This window comes from Terrapene carolina, unplaced genomic scaffold, assembly GCF_002925995.2.
Source record: "Terrapene carolina triunguis isolate 2854851 unplaced genomic scaffold, T_m_triunguis-2.0 Scaffold247, whole genome shotgun sequence".
Classification (NCBI taxonomy): Eukaryota; Metazoa; Chordata; order Testudines; family Emydidae; genus Terrapene; species Terrapene triunguis.
The window spans coordinates 4,766,474-4,781,721 of record NW_020664598.1 but is presented as its reverse complement, the minus strand read 5'-3'; the positions used below and the strand labels follow the sequence as shown (position 1 = coordinate 4,781,721).

At 46.3% G+C, this 15,248-nt stretch overlaps 1 protein-coding gene across 2 annotated transcripts in view; it reads right to left on the bottom strand.

The window, feature by feature from the left end:
* Positions 1-13,125: 13,125 nt before the first annotated feature.
* MYH9 (myosin heavy chain 9) overlaps positions 13,126-15,248 on the bottom strand; it is a 70,922-nt gene continuing 68,799 nt past the window's right edge. For both annotated transcript variants that reach the window (XM_029912810.1, XM_029912811.1), the window contains 2 exons: positions 14,856-15,028; positions 13,126-14,644 (listed from right to left, as the gene is read on the bottom strand). In XM_029912810.1, the coding sequence (XP_029768670.1) occupies positions 14,527-14,644; positions 14,856-15,028 (291 nt within the window). In that variant the 3' untranslated portion in view covers positions 13,126-14,526. The remainder of the gene's footprint in view (positions 14,645-14,855; positions 15,029-15,248) is intronic.

The window sequence follows — 15,248 nt, the reverse complement described above, 5'->3', positions numbered from 1 at the left end:
CCTCAGGATTCTTAGCTGCCACAAAAGCCCCCTCAGGTGATAGGCAACAGTTGCAGGTTACAGGCATACAATTTGTGCCTGTGGATCAGAGAAGCATGAAGTAGCCCCAGTATCAGGGCAGTGCAAAGGCAGCTTAGAGCCATCTTTCCATGCCCCTCCTCAGCTATGCTAAACACTCCACAGCTGCCTCAGAAGTTCTGAGTCTTAATCTGCTCCACACTTTCACACTTTTCCATTTATCTTCACACGCTCATCTGAAACCTATTCAACATTCCAGACCATGCTGAATGCATTATAATGATTCCACCTGTTGGCTATTTAGCAGTCCAGCAAACATTCAATGCAACTATTCACATGAGAAACTTTACTCCTGTTTCTACCTGTTTGCAAGATCTGGCCCTTAGATTGTAGGCTCTCTGTGGCAGGATATCAGCCATAATTTACACTGAAAGTGCCATATGCATTTATAATGCTGCAGAAAAATTATTAGAAGACTGGGATGGAAGGCACCAAGAAGTACTAGAGATGCGATCTTATCCATTGACAAGTTGATATGATGCCTGTACAAAACGTATTTCAAGCTATTTGCAAGTTTTAAATTTTTACACATTTTTAAACAGCTCTCTCCACTCTATACATAGTCACACCCACCCCTCCCCCAAGCATGTGCTGAAGAACAGGAGCAAAACCCCCAACAACAATTCGTGTACAAGTCACGAAGATATTCTGGGCAAGGTTTTCAAAGATGGGAAAACTCCATTGTATATACACAATCACACATGCCTAATTAATTTACATTAACACTATCAATGCACATGAAAATTGGATGTTTGCATGAACACATAGCCAGCTAGGGGTGTAGCTGGCAAAGCGTATGGCTGCCAATTCAGCAAGGTACGTAAACATTTGCCTAACTTTAAGCACATGAGTAGTTTAATTGAAGTCAATGGGATTATTCACATGCTTAAAGTTAGGCATGTGCTTGAATACTTTGCTGAATCAGGGCCGTGATTTGTGTGCACAGTCACCGTGTTTGTACACAGATGGCAGGCATGCAAAATTGCACGCATCTGTCTTGGAATATGTGATCCTCTCTGCTGATCATCAGTGCTCTCTTATCTCCAACAGAATGAGATTATTTCAAATGCAATTTACAATGCCCACCACAAAAGTCTGTGACTACCCCTCTCCCTGAATGTATTGAAACTCCAGACACTACATAATCCCCTATAGGAAATATAAAAGCCTAATGAAATTTTAAAGACACTTCAAACATGCCAGGCTTTCTAGCCCCAATAATGGGTTGCAGATTTCCCCATAGAAAAAAAAAGGGGAGGGGGGACTGGACTGCAGCTCTTCATAGTTCTCCTCAAACCTTGGGATCTCCAGCTCTGGCTGCTGGCAGGGAGGGGCAGCTAAACTAACAGTCTGTAGCAATCAGAAACCCAGTCATATTTAGTCATGTTTTCCAGCCCCTGCTCCTCTCATTTCTTCTTGCTGAACAGCCATTTGAAAGCAGACCACAGCTACAAATCCAAACCAAAATCAAAGTGTTACCAGAAATCAAAAGGGGATCTCTCAGGTCTGTGGAGCTGCTGACAAAACTGTAGTGGAATCCCTGACTAACTGACTGACTGACAGACAGACAGACACTGAATTGGGACACACACCTTCTGAGGTTATGGGCCAAGTATACTAGATATCTTTTCTCTGACTCATGATTATCACTGCTATATACACCCGAGTCCAGCCAGGGACTTGCCTCATACATTATTATTATTTTTATTCCAAAACACAAACTATGTTAAAATGGAGTTGAGATGGAGTCGACATATCAGTAATTTAGGGTAAAATACATTATAGGGATGTTGCAATAATCCCTCAAACAAGCATTATAAACCCAGGAAATTCACTGGTAAGAGTAAACTTGTAAGAAATCTAAACATGTGATTAAGTGATGAAAATAACTCTGCCCTGGAGTGATCAGATGCAATAACCATGTGATTGTGACTGGGGCATTTTAGTGTTGTGTTCTCAGATTCAACTAAACTGATTTTTAAAGGCACAATCAATGTTTTTTTATTTTCAAATGTCCTCCCATCATGTTGTCACTACAGGTCAGAGTTAAGGTTGTTTGGGCACTTAATAGTGCATTTCTTACTTTAATGGGGTTAGGTTAAGTTGAACCTTAACACTGAATTTCCTGGGTTTGTAATGCTGGTTCAGGGCATAATGACAACAGCTCTACAATGTATTTCCCCCTAAATTGTGTCAACTTCATGTACAATATAAACCCATACAAATACAAAGAGAGAGACAAAAAAACCCTGGAGACCTGCTTGCCTCACTCACTGTGGCTCATCTCTGCTCCCGGCACCTGGTGGTTTCTTGCTGCTCCCCTCTCCCAAAGACTCTTCTCTCTGGATGGGGCCAACTGCCCTACAGCCCCATTGGGGCCTGTTCCTCATCACCATAGCAATGGCAGAGTCCCCTTCCCAGTCTATAGGCACCTCTGCCAAGAGAGGGGCTCCTTGGCCTTCTCCCTGAGCTGCCATCCATGACCCAGGGCCTCTCCCTGCTCCTAAGGGGCTTGTCAGAGTCTGGTTGCTGTAAGGTCCTCTGTGGTTTTGTGGTTAGCTTGGCAGACTCTTCGCTGGCAAACTCCCTCCTCTGCTTCTCCATGTCGTCACCAGTCTCTGGCTCCCTGACCTGTCACATGGGGTCTCCTCTGCCCAGGGAGCCCCTCCCTCAGCCCCGGCTTCTTGGCAGCCTGCTTTACAGGAAGCTTAGGTGGGACACCAACAGCTCCGTCCCAGGCACGGCTTCTCCTGCAGCATTTAGCTCGCCATCACTTTCTCTCCCCCTCCCCCCCATCGATATTACAATCTGTTTTTCCTGGGGTGCCACTGCAAGGCCCCAAGGGGACGGGGCACGAGGAGGAATAAGAGGCCAGACACAGGCGCTCACAGCAGTCAGAGCCACCAGGGCACTAATTTACTCCTCAACTGCCAATGCCTTCTAGAACCATCAGGAGCCACCTGGGGCTCCCTGCCCAGGTTCTGCCCTTTCAAGGGTTCTACAATTGACCCTCATCTTCCACAAAGGGGATCATTACAAAGCACAAACTCTCCCGCCTTCCCCTGCCAGCTCACGCTACTACTACTGACTCATTCATGATCTCTGGCAGCAAGTCAGGCTGTTCATAAATACACACCCTGGCCTCTACTTCCCTCTCAACGGGAGAGACATCTCTCATTTTAGCCCTGCATGCTTCCAGCCCACACAGAGCCTGCAGGCTGGCTCTTTCAGTGCTCTGAAATACATTAGAAATGATGAACCATGAAGTGAGGCTACTGCAATATCATTTGACTTGGGCATTTCTTGCTGCAAGGAGTTTTCAACCTATCTTGTAGGCAAAAGTGATCCGTTTCAGGGCATACTTCCTGGGGCTGAGTATACTGCCAGAAGAAGAGGAGCACATGTGCCATCTTTCCTGATCAAATGCTCTAAAATAGACTCCAGATTTAAGAGGCTCTCTCTTCACAGTCTAGTCCCCACAAAACAAAGAAGTTAGTTAGCTTGGATTTAAGGTAGGTGGAATGCAAATCCCACACAACAGTCACTGAAAAGCAAGGAAATCACCAGCTAAGGCAATCTTCATTGCCACACCTTAACAATCCTTGTCCAAACACACGCACAGGCTTCTCACATCCATAACAAGCTCCCTTGCACTTCCAACATACAATGCATAATCCTATTCCTCTTCATCAGAGGCAATCACATAGCCTTAACTCCAACCTCCTAGCTTTCCCCATGCAGCTAACACATACGCATTATCAGTGCACGTTTCAAGAGAATACATCATAATCTAGCCATGGTCAGAGTAAGGTTGTTCCTTACTTGGGTGTGACCCAAAATATGTGATGATCTACTAGACCACATGGCCCCTCCCATCTTGATACATAGTTATTTATCAGTAGACATTTATCACCTTCAGCCAGTTTTCAATCCACAGGACATTGTTGCCATTAGAACCAACTATAATTCATTTTACAGTTTTTGAATAACACTAAAATTCTTTAGTTAGAGCCAAATATTCCATCTACAACTTTCTCTTTGGCCTCAAAAATTGTAATTTAGCAAACAAAACTCACCAAAAACATTGTCTGACACTTGGGTGTAGACAGCTGGGAACAGGGAGGGGCTGTATCTCCTCCCCTCCCCCAAAATTTTTTGGGGATTTCCTTAATAACTAATGGAAACGCTGAGTTTGGGACAGAAGTGCATTTATCTCACCTTATTCAATGTGGACAAATTTAGTCATGGTACAAAACTACTCAAAGTGATATTCAACAGCTACTATTGTATTATTTTTAACGCTAGACTCCCCAAATAAAAAAAAGGTGTCTACGCCCCCATGACAAGTTTTTATAAACCCAAGCCAAATAGAGCTAATGGTGCCCTTTCACATATTTAGTTTAGTTTTTCCTCCTAATATTTATTCCATTATTTTATATGGAATGGAAGTTAGAATTATGGGGCAGTAATTTCCAGAATTACTTTTTTAATTCTGTGAAACTCAGTACTATATTTGCCTTTGATATTTGACTGCTTGTAAAGTCTGATTTAAAATCAGCCTCTGTACCAGATGATTAGAGGACAGATAATGGAATGCTGAACTTTTAAAAAGGATCCAGAGGCGATCCTGGTGATGACAGGCTGGTAAGCCTAACTTCAGTATCAGGCAAATTGGTTGAAACTATAGTAAAACACAGAATTATGGGACACATAAATGAACACAATATGTTGGGGAAGAGTCCACACTGCTTTTGTAAAGGGAAATCGTGCTTCACCAATCTACTGGAATTCTTTGAGGGTGTCAACAAGCATGTGGACAAGGGGGATCCAGTGGATATAGTGTAGATTTTCAGAAAGCCTTTGACAAGGACCCTCACCAAAGGCTCTTACTCAAAGTAAGCAGTCATGGGATAAGATGAAAGATGCTCTCATGGATCAGTAACTGTTTAAAAGATAGGAAATAAAGGGTAGAAATAAATGGTCAGTTTTCACAGTGGAGAGAAGTAAATAGCGGCGGTCCCCCAAGGATCTATATTGGGACCAGTGCTGTTAAGTTCAACATATTCATAAGTGATCTGGGAAACAGAGGAAAACAGTGAAGTGGAAAAGTTTGTAGACAATATAAAATTACTCAAGATAATTAAGTCCAAAGCAGACTGCAAAGCATTACAAAGGGATCTCACAAAACTGGTTCACAGGCAACAAAATTCCAGGTGAAAGTCAATGTTGATAAATGCAAAGTAATGCACATTGGAAAATATAATCCCAACTATACATATAAATGATGGGATCTTAATAAGCTGTTACCACTCAAGAAAGATCTTGCAGTCATTGTGGATAGTTCTCTGAAAACATCTGCTCAGTGTGCAGCGGCAGTCAAAAACGTGAACAGAATGTTAGGAGTCATTAGGAAAGGGATAGAAAATAAGACAGAAAATATCTTAATGCCCTTATATAAAGCCATGGTATGCCCACACCTTGAATATTGACTGTGTGCATTTCTGTTCCCCCTCCCCTGCCCCATCTCAAAAAAGTTATATTAGAATTGGAAAAAGTACAGAGAAAGGCATCAAAAATGACTTGGGGTTTGGACCAGTTTCCATATGAAGAGAGCACAAAAGAATTGGGACTGTTCAGCTTAGAAAAGAGATGACTAAGGGGGGATATGATAGAGGTCTATACAATCATGAATAGTGTGGAAAAAGTGAATAAGTGTTATTTACCCCTCAAAGAACACAAGAACTAGGAGGTCACCCAATGAAATTAATAGGCAGCAGGTTTAAAACAAACATAAGGAAGTACTTCTTCACACAACACACAGCCAACCTGTGGAACTGCCATGGGATGTTATGAAGGCCAAAAGTATGACTAGGTTAAAAAAAGAACTAGATACGTTCAGGGAGGATAGGTCCATCAAGGGCTATTAGCCAAGATAGTCAAGGGTGCAACTCCATGCTCTGCGTTTCCCTAAGCCTCTGACTGCCAGAATCTGTGACTGAATGACAGGGGATGAATCAGTCAATCATTGCCTTCTTCTGTTCATTTCCTCTGAAGCATGCGGCATCAGCAGCTGTTGTAAGACAAGCTACTGCAGAGCCATAGCTAGGCATTTTAGTGCCTGGGGTGAGCAAGCGTATTTGCACCCCCTACAGGCAATACATGGGGGGCATGCAAGGTCACATGCCCTCCCCCAGATTTTTGCCTTCCATTTAGCACAGAGGTTTTCAAACTGCCCCTGGTTCCTTGAGGGGGGGGGGGGGCAAGAACACGTCAGGGGCACAGCTCGGAACTCTACCTATAGAGCGCCTGGCCGTGGAGAGGGCTCCCACAGCACAGAGAGTCAGGGGCCCGAGCAGGCCGGGTGGCTCCCACCAGCTTCCAATGCGCCAGCTCCTGGCAGGAGGCGATGGTTTTCAAACTGTGGGGCGCCTCACAGTTTGAAAATCTCTGTGCTAAATGGAAGGCAGAAATTTGGGGGAGGCAGGTGACCCCATGTGTCCCCCCAACACCACACCATTTTTTCACCCCTGCAGCTTTGCGGCCTGGGCGTCTGCCCTGTTTGCCCCATCCTGGTTACAGCCCTGGCCTACTGGGCTAGATGGACCAGAGATGTGACCCAATATGGCCATTATTATGTATCTCCCTGATATGTTTAGATGTTGGTGACACAGTAAAAATGACTAGCCATTTATATACTCACCTCCCATCTGAAACAGCGGTTGTTAACCTTCCTTGTAGCCAAACTAGATCACAACCCAGCCTGGTACAACCTGTGGGGACAGGGCCTAAACCTGTTATAACTACAACAAAAAGAAGAGAGCACATTAATGACAGCCAGGCTGAAGAAAAGCCTGGGTTACTGCAGGATTTTTGTTGGTTGAACCTGCTTATAACACTGCTCAGCGCTGCTGCCTGTTTCAGCCACAACTGGACGTTTAAGTGCTGTTAGGCCCCCTCTGGACTTGGAATTAGCCCCAATTTCAGCCATTGGCGCAGCTGCACCAGTGCAAACCCCAAGTGTAGACAAGGGAAGCAGTAATTTGCACTGGTGGACTAACCAGGTGGCTTTAATTGAGGCTCACTCCAAGTATAGACCAGGCCTTATGCCTTTGTTTGGGAGGGTAAGACTTGTGCATTTCTCAGTCCCTTGTATGCAGTTACAACAAGAGGTCTCAAGATGGCAGTGGTTACCACAATTATTTAATGATTTATACATGACATTTGAAAGCATCAGGTGCTTTAAACAGCTGTAACTGTTGAGGTTGCCAGTGATGTGCTGGAAGGGCTCTCAAAGGCTCCTGGAAGCTGCCTTCACAGGGGTTGGAAAGGCAGTTCACCACCCAGCAGACACGTAGGCTAGTTGTACCACCAAACTGCATGCAAGAGGGTGGGGATGTGGACCACAGGGGATGGATTACTCAATAATTGCCCTGCTCAGTTCATTCCCTGTAGGACACCTGGCACTGGCCACTGTCAGAAGACAGGATACTGGGCCAGATGGACCTTTAGTCTGACCTAGTATGGCTGTTCTTATGATGACTTCTGTGCCTCTGATGTGCATGCACCGCATCAGGAGACTGCTAAAGCGAACCAGCACGAACACATACTGCTAAAGAAGAGAGCAGTTTCTGGTCTTTGGAACGGCCTAGATTGCACCAAATGGAAAGGATTGTCTAAACATCTCTCTTCATCCCCCTCTCCATTCAAATAACACAAGCAGGGCACTCAACTCTAACACTATAGTCATTTTTTTTCAGGAACAAAGCATAAGCATTTCCAGCAAAGGCACTTAATGTATATGTGCTTGCCAAGGGCTATTTGCTCCTACCTATTGTAATGAGAGACTTTCAGTGTAAGTGGGGAAAACACAAGTCCCTTCCCCAGTCCCTCCCCCCCAATAGCCATACCGCTGGTACATACAGCTTGCCACTGGCAAAAAGGGACCTGGTTTGGGGAACCTCTTGTTAAAATTGTTCTGTTTGTTCCCAACTTTGTATAAATATTTATTAGCTGTTTTAGAAGCTAGAAAGTCCACATTGTGTTAGCAGGAGTTTCCCATTGCAAGATTTTAGGGTCAGAGATCAAATATACGATTGTTATTTATTTGTACGACCATAACGCTAGAAGCCCAATCCCAGACTAGGACCCCATTGTGCCAGGTGCCATAGAAACACAGACCAAAAAGACAGTCCCAAAGAAATGACAATATAAGTAAATATAGTTCACACAGCAAGCCTGAGTGTGACCCCCCCCCCTTATAAATTAAAAACACTTTTTAATATATTTAACACCATTATAAATGCTGGAGGCAAAGCGGGGTTTGGGGTGGAGGCTGACAGCTCACGACCACCCACATAATAACCTCATGCCCCGCTTAGGGGTCCTGACCCCCCGTTTGAGAACCCCTGCTTTAATCAGGTCCCCAGAAATTCCCCAGATCAGAGACCAGCTACAGGAGAAACAGTGAGCTACTCTTCCAAGTACAACGTGGTTAAATGGCCAATCACGTCCCTTACACACAGGGAAACAGACTTTTTCTACAGCAGGGTGCACAGTGCTTCTGAAAAGGTGCTGCCCGCTTGTTGCGAGCAGCATAGCGTACACTTACAGCCTTAGCAGAAAGGATCCAAACCCCACCCAGCTAATTGGTTTCACGTGTTTACACTCTTTTTGGCTGGTCTGCTTCAAAGCCTACTGCAGTTGCTTATGAGAACAATAGCATTCCTTGTGGAACTGGGCAGGACAAGCCCCACTTCTGAGCCACCTTGGACTCCTAGCGTGAGAGCCTCACCTGGGCTTCAGCCCGTTTGCTAGGGCAGCCTCACTCAAGCATAGTTTCTGAGCGGCTCCCCAATGAGGAGAGAGGGTGGTGGCTAGAGGAGCTGAGAAAAAGGATCACACGCTGCTGCAATGCATGCTGCAGAGAGAATTTACTCCCAGCTGCTAAGCAGCACTGGTGGCTAGTGGAGGTGGCTCATGCAGCTGCTGAGATAAAGGCCACAGAGGCAGGAAAGGGCCCATTAAGCTTCCATAAGGGGCTGCGGTGTTGGTCCAGGGCCTGTAGGGTACAGCCTCGTTGGTATCTCTGATGCTGTGGCCCTACCAGAGCTAGAGTCAATAAAGCTGTTTGGCCCTCCCGCTGCTCAGAAGTTGGGGTGCTGTTTGCAAAGCTGCAGCCAAGGGTTCCCCTCTGGGCCACTGGTACCTCCACCCATTTCTAGCTGGTAGCTCTAGCAGTAGCATAAGCAAAGCTGAAGCAGGGCCAGAGCTTGACCCCAGCAAGGCTCCATACCGAAGTGCAATAAGTGAGAGGCTGGAAGCTGGAGCGCAGAGAGACTGCTCTTGAGGGAAAAAGTTGCCTTATTCCTCTGTCTAGCAAAGCTGCAAGGAGCTGCATGCGAGACTCTCAGTTTTCATCCTGTGCTGGAGATGAGGGAAGAGCAGCTGCTGCCCACCATAGAGCAAACTCCCTTTAATCTGAGGAGAGCCCAGAAATTTGCCTCTAGAACAAGTATCATTCAGCACTTTCAGCTGATCCCCTATGGTTTGTCAACCATGCTGTACAGCACCTATCCCAACAGGCCCCAATCCTGATTGGGGGTGCCCCTGGCCACACCTACAAAACAAACATAGCTCAGGGAGAGGAGGATGTGTGGAACACAGCTATTACTGTGGCTAGGAGACAAATTGAACTGGGTTGGGTTCAAGAGGGAGGCAGGGTTGGACAACCACAGAGGGAAGGGAAAACCCAGTGGTATGTACAGTGAGCCTGCTGGAGAGAAAGTAGATGCCTGGACAGCACTGTTAGCTGGCAAAAGCAAACAGCGTATCAATTCTAACTTGCCCCGGCTATGTCACTTACAGAACTCGAGCTAAGCAGCAGCGTGTTTGAGTCCAACCCGGAGCTCTGCTTCACAGCTCACGTCAAGACCCCGTAGGGTGACCAGACAGCAAGTGCGAAAAATTGGGATGGGGTGGGGGTAATAGGAGCCTATATAAGAAAAAGACCCAAAAATTGGGATTGTCCCTATAAAATCAGGACATCTGGTCACCCTAAGACCCAGCTTTGGCTCAGCCCTCACCTCTCCTCAGACATGTAGTATCTTGTGTTGAGGTTTTCAGTCAAATATCACCCATTCTCCTTCCCCCTCCCCCTTATACATGGCAGCCAGAAGATGTGTGTCACTCAGACAGACTAGAGTCACTTCATCTATATCTATAGTTTAGGCAAAGGGGAACCATTTGTAATTTCGTATGTTCCAAAGCAATATCGCCTTTTGAATCAATGGGGTGGGGGAGAAGAGGAGGAAGATGGGGGTTGTTCAAATTCCTCATCTAAATCCCTTTACTAACTCATTACAGTTGTCTAAGGACTATCCCACAGCATCAGCTTTCCTTGAGTAGAGCTGGCTGCTGCCCTGGTTCTTCCCAGTTCAAACATTGATACGGCAGGAAAATGGAAATTTCTCCATGTGTTTGAATAAGTGGAGAGAGTTTAATTCAGCTATAGCCATTCTGGCCACACAACTATGAGATGGGCCCAGACCCTTCGATTCAGAACATCTACCTGCTCAATCGTGGGAGAATTCTGGAGCAGGTCCTAGCAATTACCTGAGTAGGACAGTGAATCTGGTTAATCCAGGGATCGGCAACCTTTGGCACACGGCTCGCCGGGTAAGGCCCCGGCGGGCCGGGCTGGTTTGTTTACCTGCCGCATCCGCAGGTTTGGCCGATCGTGGCTCCCGCTGGCTGCGGTTCACCACTGCAGGCCAATGGGGGCTGAGAGAAGTGGCGGCCAGCACATCCCTCAGCCCGTGCTGCTTCCCACAGCCCCCATTGGCCTGGAGTGGCGAACCGCGGCCAGTGGGAGCCGCGATCGGCCGAACCTGTGGATGCGGCAGGTAAACAAAGCGGCCCGGCCCGCCAGGGGCCTTACCCTGGAGGGCCGCGTGCCAAAGGTTACCGATCCCTGGGTTAATCTATTAAACTGATGCAATTGTGAGAGGTATTTTCTTGACAGTAGAGACTTCTCGGTTTAAAGAATACTGGACCAACCCTAAGAGGAGCCCCACATCTGAATGTGTATTTCAAAGACACATTTTGAGGGCATGTGCTTTACACAGGTCTGAACATCTTGTTTTGCAGTGAGCAGCTTAAATTTGGTGAAGGCCATAGCTACATATTTATTTGAACCAGTAAATTCCCTGATTGTATTATGCAAAGTGAGTGAAGTCTTGGTTTTAACAGAATGCCCATGAGACATTAGCAAAACAGCAAGTGTTTCACATGCTGCAAAGCTTGTATTTCCTATAACGTTAGCACTGTTGTGCCCTGTTTGCTCTAGGTGCTCTCATGGGGAATTCCTGCTCATACTTAGTAAGTATTCATTGTATTTGTAAAATCTGATCAGCCATGTGGTTGAGCAATGCAGGGGCAGTAGACACATTGCTAAAGAGTGGTCTCCCCCGTGACTTGTCTTTTCTCATACAAGGCTCCAGTAACGCAAGCGTGAAGGATGCTTTTAACTGGTTTTCACATACAAAGGAACTTCTCATCCAAAATGCAAGCATTACATGTTTTGCTTTGAAGTTTAAGAAAGTTTGCAACCCCCATTAAACAGTATAGAAACGAGTTTACAAGCAGTATTGATTTGTGGGATTGGGCCCACTTCTGTAGTGGCAGATGTGTTGCTTTCGGACCTATCGCCTCTTCCACTGGTTGCCTCTGTTCTTTCCAGGAGGATCAACCCCCTCCTTTTCAGCACTTGTGTCGACAAGAATCCCCACTCCTGCCCTTGGGCTCTAGTCTTCTGCGCTCCACTGAGTGACAGCTGCTTCCTCCCTCCTCTTTGTCCTAACCACACTGTGGTCACTCACTTCCCCCCCTTTGCAGCAGCAGCTGACAATTTCTAAACGCCATCTGCTGGTTAACATAAGGCACTTCCCCTGGATTTTGCAGCCGCCACTGTACACTTCAGGGTGTAAGCCCACCTCTTAAGTGCAGCATCGAACCGTAGGTTTCCTTTTTATCTAGGCTGGATCCTTTGGCATTTTGTAGGACAACACAGCAGTGGTTAGGACGATCAGAATTCTGAAGTGCCACTTGTACTAACAATGACTTTAGAGTAACTCCTCCAGACATCATGCATACCTAGTACCTAACCTAACTGGATGGAGACCGGTCGTCTTTGATGTTATTTTCTGTCCTTGTGCCACGCTGTAGGGTAGTTTTTCCCTTTGCACACCTGGATGTGCCATGTCCATCAGTAAAGACCCCTCAACCTGCAGAAATATTCAACCTTCAATGCAACCCCAAAGGAGAAGGCACTGCGTTGTAGCACAGACACTGACCCCATCCTCCAGATTCTCGTATCACATCCATCCATTGGTATCTGAACAGCCAGGAGGGCGTGGGCGGAGAAAAATGATGGCCACGAGTGCTGGAGCCCTACCCTGGGAAAGGGGTATCTCCTTTGGAAGTGCTGGAAGGACTAGGTTCTTTGGGAAGGGAAGAGAAAGTGGGGACTCTACAGAGCACACTCACCACACTAGAAAGGTTATTCTAGCCCTCTCCATTACTCCTCTGCTGAATTGACCTTCCTATCACCCCACAACCCTGTGGGAGAAGCGGGGAGGTAGGTAACAGACATGCATTATGTCTAAGCTTAGACATAGCATTTCTACAATTAGAGCAATTACATTCTCATTCTGCAGGCCATGAACAGAGCCAGCTGGGTCAGATAGAATTTTACACCTTCTCCACCTGGATCTAGTCTTGCATAGGTAAGGTGTTATGTATTTCTCTGGCCACTCTGGAGAAAGGCTCCCAGACCAGAAGTCTCTTGGGGTACTGTAATGCTAGTTCATATTTGATAGGAAGTTGGGCTAAGAAGTGTCACCTGGTGCCTACGTGCTCATGAGGCAATACTGACAGGATAGACCGACAATTTGATTCCATATGACTGCTTCCCTTTGGCAGCTCCACAGGCTTCCTCCACTGCGTTCAGGAAAGGTGGAACAGCAACACAAGCACACGGATTGCAGCACATGGATAATCTTTATTGGTAACATCAGTGGAGCACCAGTAAACCATTACTGACTGTAGTGGTGACAGCTGAGGCATATGCTAAGGCACTTTTATATAAAAAAGGTTTTAAATCCTTTGTGACAGCGATTGGGACACAGGTGCCTGAATTTAGAGCGCTTTCAGGCATACAGTATTGGAGCTTCATATTTTTAATTATTTTTCTTTGCTCATAAGTAAGTCTAAATGCAGCATATACAATATGGTTAAGAATACAGGTAAATCCAGCAACCAGTGTACGATGTAGAAAAGTAAAGACTATCTCTATATAACCAAGGTCCCAATAGAAAGGCAGTGATAAAGACCTTTATTTTATTTTTTTAATTACTTATTACAAGAGACACAAAGGCCCTTTACGTATATCTGTGCAGATTAAAGGGTTTTTAATATACTCTTAGTCAATGGTGCAGAATAACTAACCCCATCCCCTGGTTACAGAGCAGATACACAAGAGGCTTGGACATGTCAATAAAAAGAGGGATTTCTCCTCCCTTCCTCACCCCTCCCACCGACACACATTAAATTCCACTAGATTCGGTCCATTACCATTCAATATATTTGGTCCTCAAGAGATTCTCAGACAAGCACACAGAGATTCTTCTGGTTTCTCTGTCCCTGTCACCAGCTACTGGTCCACACTACCTTAGCTAAAAAGCCAAGCAGACAGAAGCAGAGACACTACCAGGACATCATTGCACTTCCGAGATCTGGCCAGACAGTAAGAACAAGAAAGAAAAAGTCTTTGGCAAGTCCCCCAGGTGGGTGATCCTGAAAGATGCTTCCCTCCTTCACCCCTGCCTGTGAATGTGTGGGCTCTAGAAAGAAGAAAGGGTGAATTGCCATGGCCAAAGCACCCCGTTATTCCTGAAACTGCTTCCAAACCATCTGGGTGGGCAGATTAAAGAGGCAGAAGTCTGAGGTCACTGAACATGATTGCCAAAAAGCAAACGGGGGAGGGGGGGAAGAGAATAGAGGAGCGGGCTTTCTTTGCATCTATCAAACTAGGATCTGAAGAAAGTAGATTTACAGCAAAAAAAAATAAAATAATTTTTTTTCCCTAACCCCTCTCCTTCCAAGTGTAAAGATTCACCAGCAGCCACGGCACGGACAGTTCTACAGGTGTGTGTAGTCATCGAACTCTGCTGGTCAGATTTTAGAATCCCAACTCTTTGGCATTAAATACAAAGAGAACTTGGAAGCTGGGAAGAGGAGGAAATGTGGAACACAGGTGCCCAATGGCTCCAGATACACAAAACACACATTGGATGGGCTCTGTGTTCCCCAGGAGGTGGTTTGCAGGAAGACCACTGGAGGAGGGGTGGGTAGGTCACTCCGTCAGGTGTAACCTGGGTCAGATGAGAAGACTTATTCAGTAGCTTTGGCATCACCAGCATCTGCCTTGCTGTCTGCTTCCTCATCGGAGCATTCTCCTGTGCCCTTTCTGGCGATCCGGCGTGGCACGACAAATGGCAGGTCCCCACGCCTAGAGAGGGATGAATAGCAAATCAAGGCAACAGAATTCATTTACCGTCTGTCAGACATTATGCTCTGGGGGAGGGAGGGCAAAGAAGGACCTGGCCACACTGCTTCCTTGGAGAAGATGCACATCTGGTCACTGAAGTCTCTGCTTTTGGCTAGGACAGAAGCTTGCTGGGGTGGGAGCCGATTTCTCACGCATGATTGATTGCCCTTACCTGAGTTTGCTCTTGAGGGAGCTGACCTCTCTATTCATTGCATCAGCCGTTTCAGTGACATCCTCCAGCTCACGCTGCAGCTTTCTGCGGGACGCATTGGCTCGCTGGGCCTCTTCCTCGGCTTCCTCAAGCTGGCGCTTCAGCTGCTTCAGGCGCACGTTCGCCTTATCTACCTGCAGAGCAGAACGGAGAAGTCAGCCTTTCAGAAAGCCCACTCCTAGCCCTTCGTGGGGGCTCCAGCACTGCAGCAGGGAGTTACACCAGAAGGAAGCTGAGTCCCTAATGGCACCTACTCTTACTCTTTGCTCCCTGAGGTTAGTTGCCTAGACTTGGATTTATTTTAGTTTTAAGCTTTTCCTTCTGCTTCTCCTTTTGTTTCAGCTTGTTAGTGCA